This window comes from Meles meles, chromosome 1, assembly GCF_922984935.1.
Source record: "Meles meles chromosome 1, mMelMel3.1 paternal haplotype, whole genome shotgun sequence".
In the NCBI taxonomy this organism is placed as follows: domain Eukaryota; kingdom Metazoa; phylum Chordata; class Mammalia; order Carnivora; family Mustelidae; genus Meles; species Meles meles.
In genome coordinates, this window is record NC_060066.1 from 189,015,598 (window position 1) to 189,043,481 (window position 27,884).

A 27,884-nucleotide genomic window follows, 5' to 3' on the forward strand; every position below is an offset into this window, starting at 1 on the left:
GCTGGATTAGGGAGCAATGAGGGAGTGCAGAAGTCTCTAGAAAGTTAGTTGGAGGAGCACCTGGGTGGCTCAGTCTGCTAAGCATTCAACTCTTGATCTCAGCTCAGGCCTTGACCTCAGGAGTGTGAGTTCACATTCCACACTGGACATGGAATGTCCAGTTAAATTAAAAATAATAATTAAAATGAATAATAATTTTATTTAAATTTAAAAATAATAATAAATTGAAAGATAGTTGGGAGTCTGAGTGGAGAGTCTTGAATGCCGTGTTGAGGCATTTAAACTGCAATCTGGCAAACAGTTGGGAGCCCCCGAAGGAAAGCCTCATATTGACAATGGCAAATGCTGAAATTTAGCCTAGCAGCCAGTGCTGGGGGTGGAGAGAAACGAGCAGTAACATGGGGGAACATACTAACGCAGGCAGAAAAAGAAATAAAGAGATAAATGTGAGAACGATCTTGAAGGAAAACGCAGAAGTAGTGACTGATAACTAACAGTACCCAGGGAAACAAAGTTGGAAGCCAATGCCCAGATTTCGCGGCTGGAGGGAAAGATGTTTCCTGGGTTTTAGAAATACTGAAAATTACAGCAATGGTTGCTCATCAAAGTAAAAATGTACAGCAGATAATAGGAGTGATACTGGAGCTGAAGGGGCGGTTAAGCAAAGGGTCGACGCCCTCAAAGTAGAGAAGCAGGTGGGAGGCGTGCTCAACAACGTGAAAGAGAGCTTCGGAGAAGCCTCAGCACGCGTCCTCCGGGAGCAGGACAGACAAGACCAGGCCAGGCTTGCTTCACTCCAAGTAGCTGTTAGGAAGGAAACGCAACTCAAGGACGTCCGGCCCTTCCCGCGTTCAAAAGAAAAGTCCATTATCATTTCACTGAGTGCCTTCATGGCATTTTGCGTATCTCATGGATTCCTCTCTTCCCCCACGAGAGGTGGCTCACGCCTCCACGTTCCGTGCGGGGGAAGGCCGCCCTCAAACACCTGCCCAGAGTCGCAGGGCTAGGGAAGGGCTCAGCCACCATCCCACTCCAGGTCCGGCCACCCCGAGACCGCTCGGAAGTTCTGCTCCGGCCTTCCTCGTTCTCCGGCGGAGGAACGCGGCTCGGGCGAACCAACTGCGCCAGGGCCACTACCCACCTCCAGTGCTGGTGGGAAAATCACCGCTAGAGCCCGGGACGCAACCGACCGCGGAGGCCGCTGCCGCCGGCCCAATCAGTGTCCGCCCCCGGGCGCCTTCCAACAAACGGCGCTCTGATTGGCGTCTTCTGCCAGCCGCCGCGTTGCCCTGGCAACCAGGCTACCGGACGCAAAGGCCGGGCATTCAGGCCGCCGACTACCCAGCCCCGTGGCCCTTCGCCTCCTCCGCCCGAATCCGGCACCATGTCTCTGCGGACTCTACCGCTGCTCTTCTTGAACTTGGGCGGGGAGATGCTTTACATCCTGGACCAGCGGCTGCGGGCTCAGAACATCCCGGCAGACAAGGCCCGCAAAGGTGAGGCGCCCGGCCCGCACAGCCAGCCCCATGCCCCGTAGCCCGTTCCCCTCGCCTCCGCCGCCGGTGCGCGCAGAGCCAGGCCCCCCTGCAGACTGACCAACACCCCTGCACCTCGCGCTCCTGTAGCCACAGATCATCCGCTCAGGGCTCCACAGGAGTCAAATTCCCCAAAAGATATTTTCACAGCAGAAGGATTTAACGGGTCTCTTATTAAGGGACCTGACACCCACACACACACCCCATTTCCTCATCCCCTCAAACTGGAGAGGTGATTTCCCTGTCTCTCTTGACAACCAGTGCCTCCCAAATGTAAGAGACCCAGCACCCATCACCTGGGAAACACCGTGCTAGTCCAAGCATCCTCTTCCCCCGCCACCCCACACCCCAACAGGTGCTGATTCTCCTATCCTCTGTATGCTATCCTCCTTGAGCTGAGGCCAGTCTTGCTAATTTCAGAAGCTATTTCTAGAAAGGTGGGATTCTGAAATAATGGATGTATAAGAAAACATAAAAGTTGCGTTACTCCCTTCACAATTATTGGAAGGGAAGGCCGTTCTGGAAATAATTATATGAGACTTTCTAAAATGCAAAATCTGTCATCCATATACACCACATCTAATCTCCAGAGAAATGCCACCCAGAACTCTCTGCCACCATTTTCTTCTTCTTTTCCTCCCTTCTCAACCAACAACTGCTTTCACCAAGTTTCCTGGGATTAAGTGCAGAAGAAATATATAATTCAAGGTAGAGAAAGATAAGTTGGTGTAAAGGTAACTGACTTGACCCTAGATTAAAAATTTATTCTCTCCAGCAATCCATATGCTCAACTGATGTTAAACGTACATATTCAGATGTTAAGCATACATATTCAGACACTCACTACTGTGTCTGTGTGATTGAGTCCAAGTCCATGCACAAAGAGATAAAAAGAACTCCCTATCACATACCCTCTCCATTCATTCTGCACACTGCTGCCCATGAGCTTTCTCAAATGCAAATCTGTCCATACTCCCTGCTACTTAAAACCCTTTGTCAGCTTTCACTGATGTTTGGATGGAGACCAAGTCTATGGCAGGACATTTCTGGGTCCCTGCTGACCTGATCTCTCTCCACCTCTGCAGTCCCACCTTCCACCACTGCCTGCCTCCTACTTTGTATCTTAATACTGAACTGCTTGGAGGCCTACATTTAAAACATGTTCATTCACATTTCTGTGCTAATAATTCCCCCATTCTACCCCAAAGCTCCCATGTCTATGCTAATGGTTCCTCTTCCACACTGCATTATTCGGCTCAAGAATCAGTTCCTTTAGGAAGCCTCCCCACACCAGGCAAGGGTCTGAGAATACTCCCATAGCACCCCATGCATGCCTCTCCCTATCTTATCACTCACTGGCCAACTCATACTGAAATGGTCTGTGGGTGTCTCCCCTGCACGTGATTATCTTCTTCATCTTTGTACTCCAGCACCTAGCATAGCTCCTAGACCAGAATAAATTGGTATTCAGTCAATGTTTGTTGAACTGATGATCTAAATTGGCTGTTTTATATGATGCCATTTCGTCCTCAAGAGGGTTCTGTTTTCCTTGGCACATATGTTCTGTGATTACATTCGGGCTAATGGCACCAGTGAGCTGACAGGTCGTCCTTGCACTAGCGGTCTGCATCTTGAAAAATGGTATAAATTAGCAATTAAGAGCATACTCTCTGCAGCCATACAGTTGGGTTCCAATTCTAGCTTTGCCCTTTAACTAGACATATGACCATGGAGAGTTACCTCTATAAGCCTGTTTCTTTTTCCATAAAACAAGCATCACACATACTCACAGCAAAGTTGTCAGAATTGAATGAGAGCATGTATTCAACATGTTTAACACAATGAGTAGCAGATGTTGGCTTTCAAGAGGCGGTTGGGCCAGACCCTGTGAATATGAAGGGACTGGTTTCCTTTGTCTTCAGGAGCTATCGTTCTTCTGAGTTTGCTAAATACAGCTTTAAGGAGTTTCAGCTGTTTTTAGTAATTCACATTCACACACCCCGTCCTTCTTTCCACAGTTTAGGTGACTTCTCTGAAGACCTTAATCCCCACAACTGTACCATCATGTAGGTTATACTATGCCCATTTTACAGATGGGGAAAGTAAAGTTAATTTGCCTGGGGTTACATAGTAAGAGGAAGAATAAAGAATTTGAACCCAGGTCATCAGGCTCCAGAACTCATACTCTTAGCCTGTATGTCCTTAACTGCTACGCTATAGTTCCATATGGGGGGGGGGGGGGACTGTATCAGAATCCTTGGGGATGGGAGGATGGGAGATCAGGAAGAAAGGGGAAGCTCTGAAAAAATTGTCCAACGGACCCACTGATTTTATGAAAGAAATGACAGAAAGTAACTGCTCATGGGGACTCATAGAAGACAGCCAGAAAACAGGGTGGAGGGTGCAGGATTCCGAAAGCTGAGAATCACCCCCTCAATCCCCCAGTGAGAGCTGGTGTAGCCACAGGAGCCGCCTGACAGTTGCTGGTGCACAGAGGCCCATGAAACACCAGCCACGGTCAATGAGTCCCCGCTGATGCTGTGAATGGAAATCATATTTCTTCTAGGTGTTTTCATTCTCTTACACAACTAATTGGTCTCCTGGAGGCCCTGTGGCTCCCACAAGGCCAATGCAGATGCTGCAGTTTTTCACCACGGCGGAGCCTCTAGTTTAGCATTCAACAGAAAGGAAGTGCTCTCGCCAAGGGGCAACTTCGGAGTGTTGCATTTGAATGTTGTCCCTGTTTTAAGCAATAGCAAGAATAATAAGAGCCGCCTTGGCCTCACGCCCGTCCTCTCACAAATGCTCATAAATAAGACCCTATTACATTTCGTTTACATCCCTCATTTTACAGAGGGGCTGCTGAGACACACAGCCAGTAAGTGATTTTTCCAGTGTGAGCAGATCACAGTGAAGGACTGAGCAACCAAATGGTGGCGAAGTTCTGTTTTTCTTTTTCTAGCTCCAATTCAGCAGGCAGGTCTGGATAGCCTTGGGTCTTCCTCCCACTCAAAATACAACTAAAGTGAAATTGGCATAAGCAAGTCACCTGGAAAAATAACAGAAAGAGCGCGACATGCTTTATCAAATTCCCTTGGATCCTCAGGAGGACCGGGGCGGGGAGCGCGCGGCACTCCAGCGACCTCTGCTGGAGCTGAGCGTCATTGCCCGCAAGAGTGCGGGAACCATGGGCATGCTTTCGCCAGCGGGCTCCACTTTGTCAACAGCGGGGAGCCAAGGTCCCTTAGAGTTCGTGAGCCCCTTGAGGCCCCACCGCCCCGGTCCTCCTGCGTCAGATGCTTCACTGACTGTGCCACCCAGGCGCCTTTGTAAAGCCTTGTTTTGAATGATATATATTCTCATAGCATTAGAGAAAATGACTTCTCCCCTTTCAAGATAAACCCCAGGGGAGCTTGTGCTGGGTTTCCTCTCCCACGAGGCCGCACTCCGGGGCTTTTTTGGAACTTGTTAACTTACCCATCAGCCTTTTCAAAGTTTCAACTGGAAGGCAGAGAGTATTTACATTAGACATTAATGCAAACATGCAAAAATGAAGTTTCATTGACCAGATCATTGGAATTGGTATTTTTAAAGCCTCCTTGAAAAGAATGTTCTTGCTTCATGAACTGGTGTTTTCTTTTTGTATGCTTCATGTAGATGAATGGACAGAGGTGGACAGAAAACGAGGTATGCTATTTCTGGGCTGCATGCGTTCAGTCTGCATCCACAGGCTCACTGGGTCCTTCATCACTGGGCTGACTGGGCGACCACTCTAAATATGTCTAAGGAAAAACACAGGCGTGAGTTTCTCATTAGCCAAGAGACACGATCACAACCAATCACCTAGTGCAACATTTGGCAAGAGAAAGGGGCATTTGTATCCTTCAGTTGTAATCTCTCACTTAAATAAATACAGCATACCATGTAGGATGAAAACCAAGCACAACTTGGCCAAAGGACCATATGGCACCGGATGTATTTGTCTCATCGGTTCCAAGTTCTGCAGGCCATCAGCTACACTTCTGGGTCGGCTGTCCTACTTGGTAGTCTTTAAGACAATTCTGTGACAGTATCGCACAGCTAAAGAATTATACTTTGACGCCAGTGCTCCTCCCTGAGCTGTTCTCCTCCGCACACTGGTCTCTATTGAGCGACGGAGGAAAATGGAAGCAGGTGGCTGCACGGCTGCCGGATGCGCATGCGCTGTGGCCTTGTGCCAAATCTTCAGTTTCCCCTTGCGCCACGACTAGCAACTAGCGGCAAACCAGAAAAACTTGCCGGTTCCTCAGAATAAAACCTTAGCCTTTCTCCGCCTTAAATGTTGCAGGGACCTTCCATCACTTGACATCTGGGTGCAGCTGATGCATGTCATCAGCCATCGTCCTATTGAGTCTCAGTGCTCTCAGCATACCAAGTATGCTGAGGAGGTGTAGTATCTAAGAGAATGAGCATTAAAACCAAACACCCCATCCCAGTTTCACTTCCACCACCAGCTGTGTGACCTTCGACTTTAACCTCTCGAAGACTCAATGTTCCTCCTTGATAGAGTAAGGAGAATAATTCAGAGTTGTCTTGGGGCTTAAAAGAGAGAATGCATGGAAAGTTCAAAGCCGTGTACCTGGAACATAGTAAGGATTCAAAAATGGTAACCATCCAGAAGTAGTAGCTTCTCCCTTTTACTCTCGGTTCCAAATTGCATGTTCCTAATAAACAAATGTATAGCACAGGTGATTGGTAAAAACCCGGTTGCTTTCATCGAGAGAATAATTTCATCAGGCCAGGGTCAAAGAAAAACCTAAGTGAAGTGTTTGATATACTTTTATTGTCTTACCATTTACTATGAGTAATTTTTGGCCCACCTTTTGATGCAGGGTGGAATTTCAAGTAAGAGGTGTGGATTAGGAAGGCTGTTAGTGTACATGACTGAATCATTGGAATTTATTTTAACTTAGGCATTGCAAAATAATGAGCAGAAACTGACTTCCTAATCAGAACCTGGGAAAGCAACCTGATCTGTTAAGAACTCAGTTGCTAACACTTTTGATGCACCTGTGAAAAATTACTTCCTTCCCTGCCCTTAGTCTCTGGCCCTCTGAAACCTAGCTCCTAGTGCATTCCTGCCTCATGAAATTATGCAAAGCTCATGCAAGTGCCAAAAACTAACACCAAGACTGACTGACAGGTCTGCTTAAACCCATTTTTCAGGTTTAACTTAAATACAACGTGGGCTGTTTCTTTAGGGCAGGGATAGCGGCCAGTTCCACTTTGGGTGCTGGTGTTTATCTTGTGTCTGGTACAGATTTAGGCCTACCTCAACCAAGTGCTAGGGAAAGCACAGGGTGAGGTGTGAACTTGTCGATTTGTGCCCCCATATTCTTTCCAAAGACTTAAATTCTGGAGGTGGGAGTTCTGGGTACCAGGGCCCAATCATCAAACTGCCATGTCCTCTGTGGGGTCATTTGTATCCACTGCTCGGCCCCCAGGGACAGCATGTACTAGACTCTGAACAACAGGAAGATTTTCTGGTTGTTAGTGTGCAAGGAGCCATAATGATGTATAGCCTATTCTCTGCCCAGGGGAAAAGCCTTCTTTTTGCTTTTTACTTTGCCAGAGTGACTAACAATCTCCCTGCAACTTTCTTTCTTTTAGAACTGATATATTTGGGTCTTAGCTATTTTCACAGATACTGCTAGGGACTCAAAGACCCTAGAGAAATGGCTCAGCACCCAGGAAAATGGCAGCATCTGAAAGCATTGACAGAATCAGCTGATGTGATCCTTCACTGGAATTCTTCCTCTTGGGCACACCTGTTTGCCCTACATAAATCCGTGGAAAGTTCTTCAAATTCTTTCTCTCAAGGCCTCACGTGTGGCTTTTCATTTGTACCTATTTGCTTGTAAATTCTGCTCTTGATACAGGCTATGGTGAGAGAAAGGTAGAAAACCCAGTTTCTTGCAGGTCCTTGCTTGCTTAGTCAAAGCCAAAAGACCATTCATGAAGAAACCCAGAAAAGTTCCTAAGTCTCCAAGCTGTCCACACTGGGGAAATGTTAGTGCACATTAACGGCAAGGTGCGACGGATTCACATTGTCAGGTGTGAGAGATACCCTGTGTTGGTAGTGGATTTGGTTCTAACTCTCAAAGAGGGTGGAGCCTCAGGTAAAGTCCAAGGTCAAGTGTGAGTTCAACACATCTGAAAGGAGTCAGTCATTTAGTTCTTTTTTGTCAAAATATGGGGGATCCCTTCCCTCCTCTCTCTGTAGCCCTTCCATGTAAGAGTTAAATGCAACCAGCCCTCAAGTCCCCCTTCCCCCCAAAATTGCTCTTTGAGATCCCTTTTTAAAGCTTGATTATTTATTTATTTATTTTATTTGTAAGTAGACTCCATACCCAGCGAGGAGCCCAACATGGAAATTGAACTCATGACCCTGAGATCAAAACCTGAGCTGAGATCAAGAGTCAGACGTTTAACCAACTGAGCCACCCAGGCACCCCACGATTTTTTTTTAAGTAATCTCTATACCCAAAATGGGGCTCAAACACAACCCCATGATCAAGAGTCGCATGCTCTACAAACTGGGCCAGCCAGGCCCCCCGATGCTGGCGTGGCCCCCAGGGTATTTCTATCAATTACTTAAAGCTGGAGAGGGTGCTTGAAACCATGACCTGAATGAGCTACCTTGCCTCCTGTCTCTAACATACATGGTCACAACCAATCACCTGGTGCAACATTTGGCAAGAGAAAGGGGCATTTGTATCCTTCAGTGATAATCACTCATGTTTAATAATTGATTTTGCAAAATTATTGTAAGTCATCGGTTTTCTTTCAAGTTTTAATTACTATGAATGTATATTCATAGTATTCAGCATCCATATACTGTCATCCTGAGGCCAGGATATATCTTGCTTAACTAAGAATAATCTGTGTTCCAGGGCACCTGGTGGCTCAGTGGGTTAAAGCCTCTGCCTCCGGCTCAGGTCGTGATCCCAGGGTCCTGGGATCGAGCCGGCTTCGGGCTCTCTGCTCAACAGGGAGCCTGCTTCCCCTCCTCTCTCTCTGCCTGTCTCTAACAGACAGAGATCACAAGTAGGCACCATAACCTACTTGTGATCTCTGTCTGTCAAATAAATAAAATCTTTAAAAAAAAAAGAAGAAGAAGAAGAAGAATCTGTGTTTCAGGGGCACCTGGGTGGCTCAGTCGTTAAGCACCTGCCTTCGGCTCAGGTCATGATCCCAGAGTCCTGGGATCCAGCCACTCATCAGGCTCCCAGCTCAGCTGGGAAGCCTGCTTCTCCCTCTCCCACTCCCTCTACTTGTGTTCCCTCCCTTGCTGTGTCTCTCTCTGTCAAATAAATAAAATCTTTAAAAAAAAAAATGATCTGTGTTCATACATGCCTGTTCCTATTTCTTATACCAGAGAGTTTTCCTAGCCTTCAGCTAATTATTTGAGTAGCACAAAATATTGAAATGAATGAGTGAATGAAAAACTAGAATTATAGACACTTTGGTTTGCACATGCCTTAGGATTTTTATTCTCACCAGATGGAAATTTTCCATTTGAACAACAATATAAGACACATCACCACAGTGTAATATCAATATTATAGACTAAATGTAGAAATTAAGGCATTCTAAAATGGTGCTAATCTGAAGTATATGTTTTGTAGAAGCATTAGAAATGTTTTCATCTCTAACCAGTGGGTAGACTCATCCATTTTTGTAAAATTCTTGTTTTTTAAAAAGAGTCAATTACAGGGGTGCCTGGGTTGCTCCGTCATTAAGCGCCTGCCTTCAGCTCAGGTCATGATCCTGGGGTCCTGGGATCGAGCCCCACATCGGGCTCCCTGCTCAGTGGGAAGCCAGCTTCTCCCTTTCCCACTCCTCTGCCGTGTTCCCTTTCTCGCTGTCTCTCTGTCAAATAAATAAATAAAATCTTTAAAAATATATTAAAAAAAAAAAGAAACACACACACACACAAAAGAGTCAATTACCATTATTGGTCCCATTTTAATGAAATTTAATTTTAAGTAAAAACATTATAAATTAGTGGGGTGCCTGGGTGGCTCAGTCATTAAATGTCTGCCTTGGGCTCAGGTCATGAACCCAGAGTCCTGGGATCAAGCCCCGCATTAGTCTTCCTGCTCAACTGGAAGCCTGCTTCTCCCTCTCCCATTCCCCCTGCTTGTATTCCTTCTCTCACTGTCTCTGTCAAATAAATAAATAAAATCTTTTTTTTTAAGTTATAGATTAGCTAAACAAACTTTAAAAAAAGAGCACAGCTGTTTCTCATTTTAAGGAGGAGGTCTAATCTAAAATATTCATAGGAATCCTTTTTAAAAAAAATCTCCGTTGTCATCAAGTGAGAAAACATACGTATAACAGTGGTTTGTAACCACTGAAGCACAACACATTCGTACATTGTCACATTTCTATTTGCTCGGAGACAGTCTCATAAAGCACTCTGGACCCTGCTTTCTCCTGGGTTGCCTGTGTGGTTTCTCCCAAGGGAGCTGATCGCACCAGCGCATCAGCATCCGCACTCTGCATAGACCCAGCTCCTGCATTCCATTCATACAGACAGCATTTCCTGAATAAATCTGCCTCTGGTACCTTGCTCAGCTGTTTTCTCTCTTGTCTCTACAGTTCTGAATGACATCATCTCAACCATGTTCAATAGAAAGTTTATGGAAGAGTTGTTCAAACCCCAAGAGCTATACTCCAAGAAGGCCCTGAGGACTGTCTATGACCGCCTGGCTCATGCCTCCATTATGAGACTGAACCAGGCCAGCATGGATAAGGTGAGCAGACCGCTGCCTCTGTCCCGTTGGTTGCATTTCTTGCATCTTTGGTGCATGAGCACAGACTGGGTCTAATGAGAGGAGATAAGCTGTGGTGCCTTGCCAAGAAAAGGTATGTGTATATATCAGTTGTTGCTATTGAGTTCCAGAGTTAGAAACGACCTCAAGTCATCCGTCCCAACCCCTCCGATGATCGTGTCATTCCACCCGCCCAAAGAGAGAGCTGGCGTTCAGACCCATATTTAAGAAAACACTCCTCAACCCAATGCAAGTGCCTATCCCCAAAAACTTTAATTCTGCTTCATTCTTAATAAACATCAGCTCTGTGATGAGGAAACGAGGCATTTGTAAAGCCAAATCAAAACTGCTTAGTCTTTACTTAGCACGTGAGCATATTGGGGCCCATGGGTGGCTCAGTTGGTTGGGTGTCCAGCCTTTGGCTTGGGTCATGATCCTGGGGTCCTGGGATCAAACCCCATGTTGGGCTTCCTGCTCAGCAGGAAGTATGCTTCTCCCTCCCACGAAGGGCTCATGCTCTCTCGCAGTCACTCTCTCTCTCAAATGAATGGATAAAAATCTTAAAAAAAAAAAAAGAACATGAACATATCTGTTTCTTTTTTTCTTTTATTAAGATTTCAGTCATTTTAAAAAAAGAGATTTCAGTCATTTATTTGACAGAGAGAGAGTGAGCACTAGCAGGGGGAGTGGCAGGCAGAGGGAGAGGGAGAAGCAGGCTCCCCACTGAGCAAGGAGCCCAATGCAGGGCTCAGTCCCAGGACCCTGGGATCATGACCCAAGCCAAAGGCAGACGCTCAACCAACTGAGCCACCCAGGCGCCCCTGAACATATTTGTTTCTTTGGGAAACAAATTATTGGGGTACTCTGATTTTTTTAAAATAATAATTCCAAATAAATAATGGCAGAGAATAGACAAATCTTCTATTCAAAAATATTCAAAAATTCAGAATAAAGATATCCCCCCTCCCTATATGGGGGCTATACTTGTGACTTCCGTCCAAAAGGGCAGTATGGGAAGGGAAGAGAATAGCTGACTTACAGTGGGAAAATGACAAACACTACAAGGTCAGTGGTGATAAGTCACATTGGTCGTGTGTACCCTGATACAGCGTGATGAGGATAGCACTCTACCTCTTTGGTCTTCCTCCCAAAAACCTACACTCCCTTCTGATTGTGAGAAAAACATCAGACAGATGGGACACCTGGGTGGCTCAGTCCATTAAGCGACTGCCTTCAGCTCAGGACATAATCCCAGGGTCCTGGGATTAAGCCCTGCATGGGGTACCCTGCTCAGCGGCAAGCCTAGTTCTTCCTCTCCCTCTGCTGCTACCCCTGCTTATGGTCTCTCTCTCTCTCTTCCTCTCTATGTCAAATAAATAAAATCAAACAGAAAACATTTGGAGGTCATGTTACAAGTACCTGGCCAGTACTTAAAACTCTCAAGGCCACCAAAAACAAAAACAGAGAAATTGTCACAACCAAGAGAGGCTTAAGGAGACCTGATGACTAAATGTAACAGGGGTCCTGGAACAGAAATAGGACATTGGGGAAAACTAATGAAATCTGAATCAAATATGAACTTCAGTTACTTTTAGTAATAGCAATAATAATAACAATCTTTTAAAAGATTTTATTTATTTATTTGACAGAGAGATCACAAGTAGGCAGAGAGGCAGGCAGAGAGAGAGAAGGGGAAGCAGGCTCCCCACTGAGCAGAGAGCCCAATGCAGGACTCGATCCCAGGACCCTGAGACCATGACCTGAGCCAAAGGCAGAGGCTTAACCCACTGAGCCACCCAGATGCCCAATAATAACAATTTTTAAAGAATTCATTTTTTAGCTCCTCCATTATGTGAATTTGTGTAAATCCTAAGGACTGAGTGAGTTTCAAGCTTTATACAAAACCTGTGCTTTCTTCCTGCCGGGCTAACCTCAGAGAGCCGTCTCCCTTTAACTGTGCCCTTACCTCCTCTCACTTACTTCTGGAAAGTTACTTTATCTCCTTGGGCCTCCATTTTCTCATCTAAAATGGGGATAATAATGACTTTTTCATCAGTGTCAGGAGGAGTAAGTGAGAAAACATAACACACATAGGCCTGGCACATAATAGATGTTCAGTCAATTTAATCATCTCTGTACTGCTCGCTCTTCTCCTTCTGCCCTTAAGAAGGTTTAGGTTTCCATGGAGAAACGACACAGAATTTGGAATCAAAAACCTGGATTCAAGTCTTAGCCTTACCAGTTGCTAGCTGTAGACTCAACTTACTGAATAACTCTGAATTTTCATTTCTTTATCTTCTACCTGGTTTTATCCTTTATTCCTCTCATGGTGTCCTATCCACCACAGGGGCTTAACGTGTGATAATGACAACAGAGAGTCCCACGTCTGTATCTTCAGTATTCTACATTCCCGTCACACACGCCCCCAGGGTATTCCCAGCTATTTGGCTTTCTAAATTAAGTGTTTAGCTGCATGTTGGAGAAAGGGGATCATGTAGAAAATTCTAGCAAGTGCTAGGATCTGAATGTCCTGAGTTCAAAGCTCACCCTGCCACTTATTACCAGCTATGTGAAATTAAGCAAGTCTCTTCATTTTTAAACTGGGGCTAACATCTTCATCATAGAGTCCATGTGAAGAGTGAATGGGACGAAACAAGGTGATGTATGTATGTGGGTGTGCCCAGCACTACACTCCATGGGTGTAATTAGTCTCTATCCTGCATCGGTCATGCTCGTAGCTTCTCTCCCAGACTGGTTCCTTCCACCCCCAACCCCCAGACTGCCCTGCCACTGTCAGCATTGGCCTTCTCGCAGGCACCAGGTAGAAAACACTGTGATTGTTTCGGACAGCCGTCCTCTTCCCCAAACCTACTTAGCCAGTTCCTTCGAAGACTCACACCCACTTCTTTTCATGGCTTTTTCCATGCCCGCCATCTTTATTCTAGGGCTTATGTCTGGATTATTCCAGCAAAGACTTTTTTCATTCTTATAGTCCCTAGATGTTATTGCACACCTATCAGCAGCCAGCTGCCAGCTAATCTCCCCACCTCCAGTCTCCCTTCCATCCCTTCTCATCATTGCCAGACTCACTAATCCAGCTTAATTACCACTTCCATCGTGACAGCTCGGAAAACTTTAGCTCCCCTAATCCCCACCATGTCTAGTCTAAATTATTTTGCCTGTCTCTCTAAAACCTTTAGTATTCTAACCTTGCCATACTTATCCAACTGTGTTTCCTACTGAACCCAACACGAACTACCCTCTCTAATCAGGCTGTTCTCCTCCTTCTCCCAGGAAAATGGCACACTTGTTGCTGCCTCTAGGCCCCCCTGCGCACTGTTCCCCTCGCCTGGAATGCCTTTCCCCTCCCTCAGTCAGTATGAACCTATGACTCAGCCTTCTGCTTCCACAAAACCTATCTTGACCTGTGGTCCTCACCAGTGTCTCACCTCTGATCATCAGTGTATGGTCAGACCACACATGGGGCTTGTTGTTATCTCATTAAGTGTTGTTCATCACTTAAAATTGCTCTTACACGGTTGTCAGACTTCACACTTGCCACTTGCACACCTATTCTCTCCTTGACTCCTCTCAGCTGTTTAACAACAACAGGAAATTAGAGAGTATTTTTTAAGATTGTGTTTATTTACATATTTATTTAGTTGAGAGAGAGAAAGAGAGTGAGCTCAAAGTAGGGGAGGAGGAAGGAGAGAGAAAAGTCTCCAGCAGACTCCGCACTGAGCATGGAGCCCAATGTGGGTCTCAATTCCACAACCGTGAGATCATGACCTGAGGTGAAATCAAGAGTTGGCTGCTTAACCGACTGAGACACCCAGGCGCCCCGGGGAATATTTTTTACAGATGAGAAGAGTCAGGCTCAGAGAGGCAAAGGGACGAGGCCAGGGCCATCCGCAGCACATCAGCTGTGGCAGCAGAGGCCTGGTTTTTGAACTTGCTCTCTCTGAGGCCAGGACGCAGTCCAGGGCCCCACAGCTGCCGATACTGTTCCTATCGTGTTCCATCAGTGGCATGCATAAGCTGGCCAGAAATCCTGGTTTTCCCGGGGATGCCTTGGTTTATACCCGTCATCCTGGCTTCATTATTCGCCATGCCCTTTCCGCTCTCCGTCTGAGTGATCACCGATGTGGTCGCCTGAGCTCCAGGAGACACCCAGGACAGGTTTTCCGTAAATGCTGCCTGAACGCATGTGTGATGACGCTGATGTCTATTTCTATGTATTTTGTTCAGCTCTATGACCTGATGACTATGGCTTTCAAATACCAAGTACTGCTGTGTCCCCGCCCCAAGGATGTGTTGCTCGTCACTTTCAATCATTTAGACGCCATCAAGGGTTTCATCCAAGACTCCCCGGCCATCCTGCAGCAGGTGGAGGAGACATTCCGGCAGCTGACTGACGTAAGCGGGTCGCCGGTTCCTCACCGCTCAGCCCCATTCTTGTTCTCATTCCCTTGTTAAAAAACAGCCAGATTCTATGACGCACAGAACAGGATGACAGGTGGCAAAGCCTGCCACTTTCCCGAAAAATTCCAAAATTCTGCACGCATCCATTTGGGTCATGTAATAGGCATTCCCATCTGAGGCCCTCTCACTGTCGCCTTCCATGTCAGGAAAGGAACAACACAGAGCATGGACATTTCCTCCTGACTCTTCTAAAAGGCAGTTGGCCGTGGATGTTCTGCTAAATGTTGGGGAAGGGTCCCTCCAGATCTTTGGGGAACAGGAAAGGTGAAATGCCCCCCTGCTCAGGCGAGGCCTGATGGCATCAGCCTCTGGGGCTCTTGGGCCACCCTGCTCACCCCAGCAGCTGAGCCCCCTGCCTGCTTCTCTTCCCCCACCCCCAAGTGCCCGCCTAGCGTCCCCTGTCTGCACTTCTCACCTGACTTCTGGAAGTGAAGTGTCTCTCTGCTTTGCCTCCGGCAGAGATACGGAGGACTCTCGGACGGGGAGTTCCAGCTGATTCGACAGACGCTCCTCATCTTCTTCCAGGACCTGCACATCCGGGTGAGTGACTGGGCGACCCCAGGAGCCCCCTGCCACCGCCACCCGAGGGAGACAGGGTGCCGAGTGATCAGGCGGAAGAGGGCTGAGGTTGCCCATTAGTGATTCCTCTGTGTTTGGCTCCATAATGACAAACTTCCTGATAGGAAATCTCAGCAGTTCTTCAACCCACCAAGGAAGGCAATGATACTGCCATTCCTTCCCAGTTCCTTGACGTGTTCCTTGAAAATATGATTTATTCTCTTCTCCAGAGGAAATGTGCTTTCAGGGCTACCAGTCTGATCTTAATAAGAAAGCCTTTTCTCAAACGATTTGCATCCTTAACCTCTCCAGTATCTGACGCTGTCAGGAGGCTGCTGTCCCACCCCATGAAACCCACCTTTCCAGGACTCTCCTGACACCAGACCGTCCTGGCCTTGCCTTACCCCTCCCGGCTCTATGCCCCTCACCCCTTCTTCCCCCCTTTCCTTCACCTTCACCTAAGACTGTGGAGTCTCACCTACACCTTCCCCTTGCCCCAGCTCTGCCACCTAGACCCACGTCTCCACCCTCTTGCTGAGCTCTCCGTGAGGAGGCACCCAGTGCCTACAGCGTAAAGTCTGCAGCAAAACTCAGCTCCAAAATTCCAGTCCTGCCCCACTTCCGACTTCCCAGTTTCTGTTGAGGGCCCTGCCACTTCTTCACTCACTCAGCTCTAAAGCAGAGCATCACCTTCGATTCCCCTTTTCTGACCTTCATCTAAAGGCCTCCCGAGGCTGCCTTCTCAGGTTATACATCCTCCTTTCCCTTCCTGCTGCCCCAGCCTGGCTCAGGCCCCCTCTGCTTGTTGACTGTTGCTCCCAACTGACGCTGCCTCCTGACCCTGTCAGGCCTACTCAGGAGAGCTCTATACCTTTTAAGAACACACTGTGGAGCTTCTGAATGTGGGGCCTGTCTCTCTTGGATAGGACTTTGATCCTCTCCATAACTTAACACACTGCTGAGGGAAGGATGGGTGATAAGGCAAAAGGAGCCAAGGCTCTGGAGTCAGGCATCCTTGCATCTGAATCCCAGCTCCAACACAGCTCCGTGACCTTGGGCAGATCACCTCTCTTGAGTGTTACCTTCTTCATAGGATGATGCCTTACTGCGAGCGCACAGCTGAAGCAGTGTGTGTAATACATGTGTGTTTGCTCATATGTGTACAGTACAGAGTGCTTCCTTCCAGAAACTGGTCCCAGTGGTTACCTCCTGGTTGTGGAGAACTTCATGGAGGGTGGGAATAGGACAGAGACTTAATGTTCCACTGTATACCCTTTGAATCTTTGGAATCTTGTACTTGTGTAGGCGTAACGTATTCACACAATAAAATTCAAAAAAAAGAAGCAATAGGATGTCCTTAGTGCCTTATCGTTATTTCCCTCCCGTGGACCAGGGAAGACAAATAGATTCCAACTCGGAGGCCAATTTTATGTTTAACCCTCATGAATAATTTTATTTGCTATGGCTCGAGAATAATAACACCAATATAGGTTAAGATCTCTAATAGTCATTGATTAAAATAAAAAATATGAAAGTACAAATAACATTACATTTTGTATTACTTTAAAATATTGAAAGCTTTGCATCAGATTCTTATCTAAACGGGGCCTATTTGGACATTGTTTTATGGATTATGGTGGTGTGAGCAGCCGTATTGATTTCACAGTTCTGACAAGAAAAAAACTCATTATAATAAAAAGACACTCCTAATAATAAGCTTATAACAAAATCATTAAAGTATATTAAACTACAAAATACATTAAGCTTTATTTGCTAAATAGGCATGCAATGAAACATCAGAATGTTCATGAAGAAAAATAGGAATCACGTCTCCTGACAATATTCAGCCGCTGCTCCGTGACACTCGGCTGGTCTTCCGAGTCTGGTCTTGAACGGTATTTCTGTTCAGCCACAATTTGTGATTGCCGGAGAGGATTTTGTTTTCAAAACAGGTTTGATAGTCTTTAGATTTGTTTGTAAAACTTACCGACTAAATCAAGAAAATGCAAGTCTGATCTCATACTCCCTTGCTCACTGTTTAACCAAAGCAAATACAAAACGCCTCATCCTGATATCCAGAGCTTTCTGTGGTATCGAGAAACAACTAGACGTAGTCCGAGTGCGCTCAAGGGCCTGACCTGCGCTTGAGGCTGGCCGGTTCTACTTCCTGTGGAACTGCAGACCACTTCCACATGGAATCCTGAGCCGTTCTTTACAACCCTCCCAATCCCCGACCCCCTCAGCCCTCCAGAGTTCTTCCGGAGTTGCCTCCGCAAGGGCAGCCTCCTCAACTCAGCCACCCTCTCCTGTCCCCTCATTCCCACTCATGCTTCCTTCCCTCGGGTGCTTCCCGTGGTTTCAGTCATTAGAAAACATCGTTCCGTCTTCGCCTCTTCATAGAATGTTCTCTATCCCTCCCCTCCGTGATCCACTCCCCTTGGAAATAGTTCATCCCTATAAAACTCGCCGGTCTAACGCATGTTTATAGAGTGCACTGTATTCAGTGCTAGAGAAACGCAAGTGAACAGGACAGAGGCCCTGCCTAAGGGGGTTCTGCGCTAGTAGGAAGAGGCAGGGAGGGTAAGGAAGTCAGGTTCTTGTTCTGATAACCTTAGGAAGACGGCAAGATAAGGGAAAGTTATAAAGGGCAACAGGGTGGGATGTCGCGTGAGACCAGCACTGTCCAATAGCACTTTCTGTGTCACGATGGAGGTTCTAGATCTGTGCTGTCCAGTATGATAGCCACCAGCCACGTGTGGCTATCGAGCACTTGCGATATGACTAGTGTGACTGAGAAAATGAATGTTTAATTTAGCTTAATTTTTTAAAAGATTTTATTTATTTATTTGTCAGAGACAGAGGGCCCACACAAGCAGGGAGAGGGGCAGAGGGAAAAGCAGACTCCCTGCTGAGCAGGGAGCCTACTTCAGGACTCAATTCTAGGACGCTGGGATCATGACCTGAGCCGAAGGCAGACGCTCAACCATCTGAGCCATCCAGGCGCCCCTCATTTAGCTTAATTTTAATAGCCACACTTGACTAGTAGCTCCTGTAGGGGACCGTGCATCCTTAGATGAGAGAGTCAAAGTCAAGCCAAGGGCAGCCTTTCTGAGGACAGACATTTTAGTTGAGAATGTAACTAACAAAAATCTCAGGGAAGCATATCTAAATGGAAGGGACAGCATGTTCAGAGGCCCTGAGATGGAAAAAGCACGATGTGTTCCTTAAAGAGGAAGCCAGCGTGAGTGAAACCCGTCTAGGCAAGGAGGGGTGTGCCGTCACAGGTGTAGTGTGCAGGGGGGCACTACCTAATCAGACCAGACATCAGCCATAACCAGACTGGCTTGGCTTTATGCCCTAGGGAGGCATAACTGTTCTCTTACTGTTCTAAGAGTAAAGAAAACATTTCAGGAACCCTAAGGTGAGTGGTAACATCTGACCTATGTTCTGGAAGATGAACTGCACAGGACAGGGGCAGAGGTGGGACAGCAGTGAGGACACTATTGTAGAAATCACAAAAATGAAAGTTCTTGGCGTAGGTGCTGCCAGTGGAGACAGTGAGAGGTCGTCACCTCTGGGGTGTCCCTTCCGGGCGAGAGCAGTGAGACTTACTGAGAAATTGCGCGTGGGGAGGAAGGAAAAGAAGAATGAAGGATAACTGCCATGTTTCTGGCTGGAGCAGCTGCTGCTGCCTCATGCCACTGAGAGAGGGAAGGCCTGAGGAAAGTATATTTGAGTAGACAAATTAATTAATTCTATCTAAGTTTGATTTGCCGACTAGGCATCCCAGTAACAATGTCAAGTGAGCAACTGAATATGCAGATCGAGAGCCCAGAAGAGAGATTATCAGCCTACAGCATAGAGGTGGCCTTCGAAGTCTTCTGGCCCCTTGTGGGGGCTGCTCCTTCTCCCTCATCCACAGGTAGGGTGTGAGAAGCAGGGTCGCATTCTGCCACCTCCCCCCACACCCCCACCCCCACTTTCCCATCATGGTTCTCCTGCCCTCAGCAGTGCGGCCCTCCTCTAGTGAGGCCAGACCAGTAACCATAACACCGTGCAAAGCCCTGCACTCTTCACTCACTGCTGAAGGTGCCAAGCCGCTCACCTGCGTTCCCAGAGCATGCACATCCCTGTCTCACTGCCCTCCTGGCCACCAGAGCCCTGCCGCCACCCTGGGGAATGTGAGCACTTAGGGACACGGCTCAGCCACCACTCAGGCCCCACAGTTCTGCAACTTGCATTTCCTCTTTCCATAGGAAATATGCTTCCTACCCTCAGGAACTCATTAGAGAAGGAAAAGGCACAAGTACCTTACAGACATTTTATTTTATTTATTTTTTAATATAATTTAATTTTTTTATTTGACAGAGAGAGAGAGCACAAGTAGGCAGAGTGACAGGCAGAGAGAGAGGGGGGAGCCTAGTCTCCACGCTGAGCAGGGAGCCCGACGCAGGGCTCGATCCCAGGACCCCGGGATCATGACCTGAGCTGAAGGCAGCCGCTTAACTGACTGAGCCAGCCAGGCACCCCCCCAGACGCTTGATTTTAAAACAGAAGAGTATAAAGAGAGAGGACACAAAGGAGAGGGTGGTCAGTTCTACTAAAGAGAATCAAAAGTCAGGGCGCCTGACTGGCTCAGTCGGTGGGGTGTGCGACTCTTGATCTCTGGGTTGTGAGGTTAAGCCCCACATTCGGTACAGAGATTACTTAAATAAATTTTTTTAAAAAGAAAATGAAAAGTCTTCATAGAGGATCTGATATCTTTTTTTTAAAAAATGGGTTTTCACAGGCCCATGGGAAATATGGGGAGCGGTTAACTGGACACCCTTGGTGGAGGGCACCATCTCAGTACAGGCATGAGGCTCGGATCAGCCTGGCGTATTTGGTGGTGCAGGGGGTAGGGTGGTGGGGGGGGGGAGCAGAAGGCTGCAGGTGTTTGGGTGTAGCTGGAACATAGGATTCAAGGAAGAACGTGGCTACAGAAAAGAACAAGGGCCAACCAACATTATCTGGCAGGCAGTAGAGGGCCACTGAAGCAGGAGAGGGACAAGGTCAGATAGAAGTTTAGAAGAGTCTCTTCAGCAGCAGATTGGAGAGGATCCCAGCCAGGTGAGGGGGAGGCAGGGAGCCCAGCTAGGAGGCACCTGCAGCAGCCAAGCCAGAGGTGACAAAGGTCTGCCCTAGGGACAGGGTGGAAGAGAGGGACCAGATACGAGGTGTGATCACTGGGCCCTGGTGGTGTCATCCACGACAACTGGGAACACCAGAGGAGGATTGGGTTTGGGAAAACAATTGATGACCCTGTTCTGAGCAGGGTGAATTTGAGGTGCATCCCATGGAAGCTGTAGGTGGACACATGTAACAGACAATGGGATAGAAGCACCCAGTGCCCAGAGAAGAAGGCCAAGTGGCAGCTCAAGATCTGGGAGCCATCAACACAGAGGTGAATGAACACTGGGAATAGATGGGATCAGCTGGGGTACAAAAGGGTGGAGTGAGAGGAGAAGGACAGGGGACAGTTACACTTACAGCTGAGGGCCAGCAGAGGGGCTGGGCAAGCGGACAGACCCAACAGTCCCATCCAGCCAAGGGCAGGTTGTTGGGTTGAACACAGCCACACACTGGATGGAAGCGTGTACATTTCAGACCTGCTGTGACATAGTCAACCTTGCTGCAATCAGACTCACAGAAAGTCCAGCACATATTTATACATTCCCACTCCTCCAAATTTTCTTTCTCCATGCTTGTATTCACATCCCTTGGTCACAGAATCTCAAGGTTTTAAAAATTCCTTAACAGTCATCCAGCCAAACCCTCCAGTCAAACCAGTTTACACATCCCCCCCCACAAAAAAACATGCCTGTGCCCTCCCATCTCTGCTTCTAAAATGTCTTCCCACCCACCTTCCTCTAGGCCCAGCTCCAAACCCACAGCCAGCCTACCCACCCCCATGCCTGTGGTCATTCTCCTTAGTGGGCTACTTAAGTAAGCTTATGCTACCCAGCATCTCCTGCTTTATACTCTCCCTTTTCCCCATTTTATGCTCGAGGCCTGTGTCCAATTAGATTATAATACTGAGCGTATTAGCTATCATGCACTGAGCCCTTACTATGCATCAGACTCTGTGATAACTGCCTTTTCGTTATCTGATTTAGCTGGTAGCACTTGCCCATTGAATAGAATTGAATAATATTTGAATTATAATAATTGAATAATAGTAGAATATAATTAATGAAAAATAATAGAATTTTTTTTTAAGAATTTATTTATTTATTTGACAGAGATCACAAGTAGGCAGAGAGGCAGGCAGAGAGAGAGGAGGAAGCAGGCTCCCCACCAGGCAGAGAGCCCGATGTGGGGCTCGATCCCAGAACCCTGGGATCATGACCTGAGCCAAAGGCAGAGGCTTTAACCCACTGAGCCACCCAGGCGCCCTGAAAAAGAATAGAATTATTACCCCTCGTTTAGCAAAGAGAAAACCAATGCACAGAGAGGTTGTGTAACCTACCCAAAACCCAGAGCCAGCCGCTTCGCATTACTTGTTCGCATGCAACAGATGCTTGCTTTTGAGGATATTACGAATATAACCTTGTAGCATTGTAGACTTTGAAGGGGTCTTCAAATTTATCTCCTTTTATAAATGAGGAAGCTAAGATCCAATAAACTGATTAACTGCCACATACAGCCTTTGTGGGATTTAATCTGACCCTGACCTCAACACCAAGTGTGCGAACCAGGGAGCACCCAGCTGGCTCATTCAGTAGAGCATGAGACTCTTGATCTCTGGGTTTTGAGCTTGAAGACCCATGTTGGGTATAGATGTAGCGATTACTTTAAAACAAACACACACACACAAACACAAACTAGGAAATAGAAATTAGTATAATGTGTTTTCAGTCACACAGAAAACCTTCAGGCTTTAATGCCAACCAGACCCACGTGCTCTGGCCCCTTCCCACCAGTCCAGCACATGGCCTAAAGATGGGGTTCCAGAGTCAGAAACACCAGGGTTGAATCCTCGGCTCTGCGCCTTATGAGCTGGGGGATCCTCGAGAAAGTGTGCCAACCTCTGTCTGAGCTGCCAATTCCACATCCGTAAAATGGAGGTTCTGATGGCTCCCACCTCAGGCTGTATGGGAAGTTCAGGAGGGAACCGAGGAATGGGTGTGGACTTTGTTTTGAATTGTAGCCCTCTTACTGTTCTCTTTGGGCAAGTCCCCTCACTAGGGGAGCCTCAGCTTCCTCATCTCTAAAATAGGGTAATACAGGACACCTGGAAGCCTTGCTACACACTTCAAAAGATCTGTTTGTGGGGCGCCTGGGTGGCTCAGTGGGTTAAAGCCTCTGCCTTCGGCTCGGGTCATGGTCCCAGGGTCCTGGGATCGAGCCCCACATCGGGCTCTCTGCTCAGTGGGGAGCCTGCTTCCCCCTCTCTGCCTGCCTCTCTGCCTGCCTGTGATCTCTGTCTGTCAAATAAATAAACAAAATCTTTAAAAAAAAAAAAATCTGTTTGTAAGAACACCGTAACTCTGCAGGGCTGATTATGCTGAGTCTTTCCCTCTCGTTGTTGTTTTAAGATTTTATTCATTCACCTGACAGAGAGATCACAAGTAGGCAGAGAGGCAGACAGAGAGAGAGGGGGAAGCAGCTTCCCTGTCGAGCAGAGAGCCTGATGCAGGGCTCGATCCCAGGACCCTGAGACCATGACCTGAGCCGAAGGCAGAGGCTCAACCCACTGAGCCACCCAGGCGCCCCACTTTCCCTCTCATTGTTGTAAACCCCCTAGGTAACATCCCCAAGCCATTATATACTTCCCATCCTCAGAGTGCTTGTGTCTAGGAAAACAGACCAAGAAAAATGACAAGTGTATTTGTTTCCCCAGGTATCCATATTTCTAAAGGACAAAGTGCAGAATTCTAATGGCCGCTTTGTGTTGCCGGTGTCCGGGCCTGTTCCCTGGGGAACTGAAGTTCCTGGACTCATCAGGTGAGTTCTCAGCTGTAATTGTCAGACCAACGTCTGGGGTGCCAGGAAACCAACATGTGGGCCGCCACAGAGAGTGCTTCCCTGCTCCGTCCCCCGCTTCCTTCGGTAAAGCGTGGCAGTTAGGTCAGTTTCTCATGCCCCGCTGTGCCGCCCAGCGGACACTTGAGGCCAACCACCCAGTTCTTCAGGATTCACTTCCTCATCTGTTAAATGGTTGCTGTGAGTGTGGATAAGATAATAATGCTCTGAAGTGCTCATACGGCACCAGCATATAACGTGCGCTTGGTAAATATTATTATTACTGTATTATCACTATTATTGCTTCAGCCAACATCTTTATCTTGAAGGAGTGCATGAATTCCTTTTTGTCCCATAGTACCAAGAATAAAGAAGCCTCCAGGACTCCCCAAGCTTGGAGAACATTCCATGATGTCATATTTGTATTGTAGAATATTCAGCGACAAAGGCAAAGAAGTGAAGAAGGTAGAATTCAAGCATGGTGGGCACTATGTCACCGCACCAAAAGAAGGTTCTTTTGAACTTTATGGAGACCGCGTCCTGAAACTGGGAACCAATATGTAAGCAAATTCCCCCTCCCTGAATGAGTTCAAGTCCAAGGGAGGTCACTTCACTTAAAAAAGCAGCTTGACTTCCGCTATGAAAATCCCTACTGACATGTGAAATCGTTTCCCCTCAGATAAAATGCATGCAGAGCGCTGACATGTTCAAAGGGCGCCTAACATTTCCAAACATAAGGCAGCTCACCAGGCTGAAGTGATAAATGATAGTAAATGGCCATGGAAGAGAACTAGCCCAAACCCGTGTCCCAGGGGAGGTCAGAAAGGCGAGACCGTCACATAGTGTTCCTGTGCTCTGCGGTAGTATACATCCCTTCCCCAGAAGAGCCATTTCCACACAGTTTCGCGGGTATTTTTCTTTGGGAACGCGTGAAATCTGAGTGGCTGACACCCACTTCGTTATATTCTGTACTCCCAGCACATTTCTGGATACTTTTTTTTTTTTTTTAAGATTTTTATCCATTTATTTGACAGAGAGACACAGGGAGAGAGGGAACATAAGCAGGGGGAGTATGAGAGGAAGAAGCAGGCTTCCCGCTGAGCAGGGAGACTGATGCGGGGCTCGATCCCAGGACCCTGGGATCATGACCTGAGCCGAAGGCAGACACCTAACAACCAAGCCACCCAGGCGCTCCTCTGGATGCCTTTTAATGTCTCAAAATGAAAGTTACGCACTACATTTATGAGTTAGTGGGTGTGAAAGGGCTGGACGATGTTTTCACAGTTTTCTGTTGATACCAGGTACAGTATGAACCGGCCCGTGGAAACCCACATGTCTGGAGCATCCAAAAACTTAGCTTCCCGGACACAGGTGAGCTGCTGCCTTCCTTCTTCAACTTCAGAGCGTATTTCTCGACATAAAAATCTGGACCGGGAGAAGAGTGGAAACGCTAGACTTCAAAGCTAGCCAGCGTTTCCCTCACTCTCATTGTTTGCAATCTTCTCAGTTTGGCCTTACAAGTACAAAGGTTTTTAATTGTAGTTTCTCATGAAGACTTCCAGTGATCTGACTAATTAGGTAATTTTAGGCTCGGCTCAGCCACCATAATTAAGCAGGAACCACACACCAGGCCGGGTGAAATAGCATTGTACCCAGGGCCCTGGGTCTGCAGATGCTGAGTCCGTGCTCCCATGTCTCCCGATCATCAGAGCAATCCCCCATAATGCAGGGCTACCCTATATGATGCCATGGTAGCGAAGTTCAAGTGGGATTTCGGATTCTCTGAATTCCATCTTTATAAAATCTCGCAGAAGTAGCTACTAGCTAGCTCTAGGACAGGTCAGGAAATACCCAGCTCTTTGGGTATTTATTACTTATTTATTGAACAACTTCTACGGGCTGGGAACCCAGGGACGCAAAGTTGACTTAGAAGGAGAAATGGGCAGGCAGACCAAGGTGTCAGTATAAGCAAGGGCACCCAGGGACAAAAGAGCAGAGCGGTATTTGGGGGAAGCGGGGAGGCAGCATCTCTCCCGCTTGGCTAGATCATAATGCAACTGAGGGAGGTGGCCAGAGACTCGCCTAGACCAGGACCCTGGGGTCTGATTCGAAAGAGGCTTAAGCAATTTGGACTTTGCCATTTAGGCAAGATGCAGAGGGGTTTATCTCCAGTGAGGAAGAAGGGAGAGGAGAACTCTACTTTGGATAACTGGCGGCAGAGTGACAAAAAAAAAGGACAGCAGAAGAGGCAGAGCAGGGGGCAGCTGGGTTAGAGGAGCGGGCTTGGAAGGAGGGGTGAGTGTTGAGCGGGGCCAGACAGCAGGAGGGAATGGGTCTGGGGTGTGTTCACCACAGTGACCACCTGAGGGCAGTGTGGTAGCTCCTATGAAAGGAGTGCCCTTGGCCCTGGGGCATTGGCTGAGGCTCCTTGTAAATGCCCAGGGAACTAGATTGACGGAAGAGGAAGCAATGTTCTTCTCCTTCAAGGAGGAAGGTCGTCTGAGGAGAAGGGGGATGCCTGGGGCCCTCCACTCATCTTGAAAGTGTGAGAATCTCTGGTTTGCTGCCTTGCTAAAAGTCCTTCTGCTTCTGATGTAGATTGTTTGTTTAGGTTAAGCCTGTTCTCTACAATTTATTTGGACACAGTTCTTCCCAGGACAATTGAAACAGTTACTGTTTTGCCTGGTTCTGTAATACTGCCGTGGGTATCTGGGGTCTCAGCAGGAAACGTGATCACCTTCATGTGGCTAAAAATCATGAAATTGTTTCTGCAGGAAATCATTGCTCCAAACCCTCTTGCTAAAGAAGAGCTGAATTTCTTAGCCAGACTGATGGGAGGGATGGAGATTAAGAAACCCAGTGGCCCTGAGCCAGGATTCCGGTTGAATCTCTTCACCACGGATGAAGAGGAGGAGTATGTTTTAAACCTGTTTCTTCCAAGGCATATCTAAAAATCCTAAGTGTGATAAGAACCAAAAAATGGCCATTATAAACCAGTATCACTTATAAACATAGATGTAAAGGTCACAGAGGAAAACCTAGCAAATTCAATCACCTACTTAAAGAAGAATCCACCAGTATTAAATAGTCTGAACCTTCTGGATTCTTTCAAGAAATAGTTCTAAGGTTTTACTTAGCAAAGTGTAGCTGAACAAGAAATATTGGAAGTCAAGATAATCATAGTAAGAAAAATCTGTTAAGAAACCAGAGGGGAGTCAGAGCATGATATCTTTAGGATAAGGTAGTCTCCCCCCAAACCAATAAGGATAGTAACCCACCCAGATTTACATAGAGCTTTACAGTTTATAGAACACTTTGCACCATTATCTCACGTGATCCTCCTCACAACCCAATATAGAACTGGGAGATTCTAGTTCCGTACCCATTGACTAGCTTTTGTGCACTTCTGTGTGACAGGTACTATGGTAAGTGCCAGACACACGAAGATGGGAGTGTAAGACCTAGAGCCTGTCCTCAGAAGCTCGCAGGGTAGGAAGAGAATGTACCAGACATGAGTTAGTTCAGTGTCGTGTTATAATGTGCTAATAGAGGACACAGTGATTGACTTTGCACCGACAGATGGAGGGAGCTGGCATCTGGGCTTGGTCTTGGAGTTTGCCAAGCAGAGGAAGGGGGAAAAATATTCTCAGCCCAGTTCAGTACATGTAAAGGCGCAGAGACAGATAAGGACCTGACTTTCTGGAGCATAGGCTGCGCTGCTTGGGGAAAGGGCAGAAAGCTGAAGGGAAGCGGCAGAAGGTGAGGCAAAAAAAAAAAAAAAACCCGCTGCCAAATGATCAGATGCCAGTGTGCCACGCTGGCAAGGAGAAAACTCTAACCTTTGACCTGCTTCTCTACTGCCTCCTGCAGACAAGCAGCGCTCACCAGGCCAGAAGAGTTATCCTCCGAGGTTATCAACATACAAGCTACTCAGGTGGGTGCCAGTGATTACACAAGCCAGGGGGTCAGTCCCATCCTCATCTCGGGCTAACCTTGAATATCCCAGGCCCTCCCTCCCTCCCTCAGCAGCATGTACCCGGAGTCCCTATCCTGACACGCATCACAATGGCGGGGCAAATTTTAACACCATCTGCTCAGAGAGGCAGCTGTGCTGACACACCCCCTTCTCGGCCTTGCCCTCTCACTTCTCCAACAGGACCGGCAAAGGAACGAGGAGCTGGCTCGCATCATGGGGGAGTTTGAGGTCACAGAGCAGCCGAAGCAGAGTGCCAGCAAGGGGGACGATCTGCTGGCCATGATGGACGGGTTCTAGCTGCGCTGGCCTGGCACCCCCCACCCCGACCCCCGTGGTACCCCGCGGAGGCCCTCAGGGAGCAGAATGATGCTGCTGGTTTTCAAGCGAGTGAGCAGTTACTTCCCATCCCTGTCTGTGTTGTAACAAACTACACAAGCCTCCCTCAAGGAGTACCGTGTCTGCAAGGCACACACATACACATTTTCAACAAAATAGATTCTGCCTTTTAAACTG

At 47.4% G+C, this 27,884-nt stretch overlaps 1 protein-coding gene across 2 annotated transcripts; it reads left to right on the forward strand.

The window, feature by feature from the left end:
• The first annotated feature begins 1,305 nt into the window (after nt 1-1,305).
• On the forward strand, nt 1,306-27,884 carry OSCP1 (organic solute carrier partner 1). Of its 2 annotated transcripts, XM_046015386.1 has the most exons (11): nt 1,306-1,496; nt 5,193-5,222; nt 10,179-10,333; nt 14,600-14,767; nt 15,293-15,373; nt 23,274-23,377; nt 23,827-23,955; nt 24,697-24,766; nt 26,170-26,309; nt 27,266-27,329; nt 27,552-27,884. In XM_046015386.1, the coding sequence occupies exons 1-11, from the start codon at nt 1,385-1,387 to the stop codon at nt 27,666-27,668; spliced, it is 1,170 nt and encodes a 389-aa protein (XP_045871342.1). In that variant the 5' UTR covers nt 1,306-1,384; the 3' UTR covers nt 27,669-27,884. The 2 variants fall into 2 exon arrangements, with proteins under 2 accessions (XP_045871342.1, XP_045871351.1); XM_046015395.1 differs by lacking the exon at nt 5,193-5,222.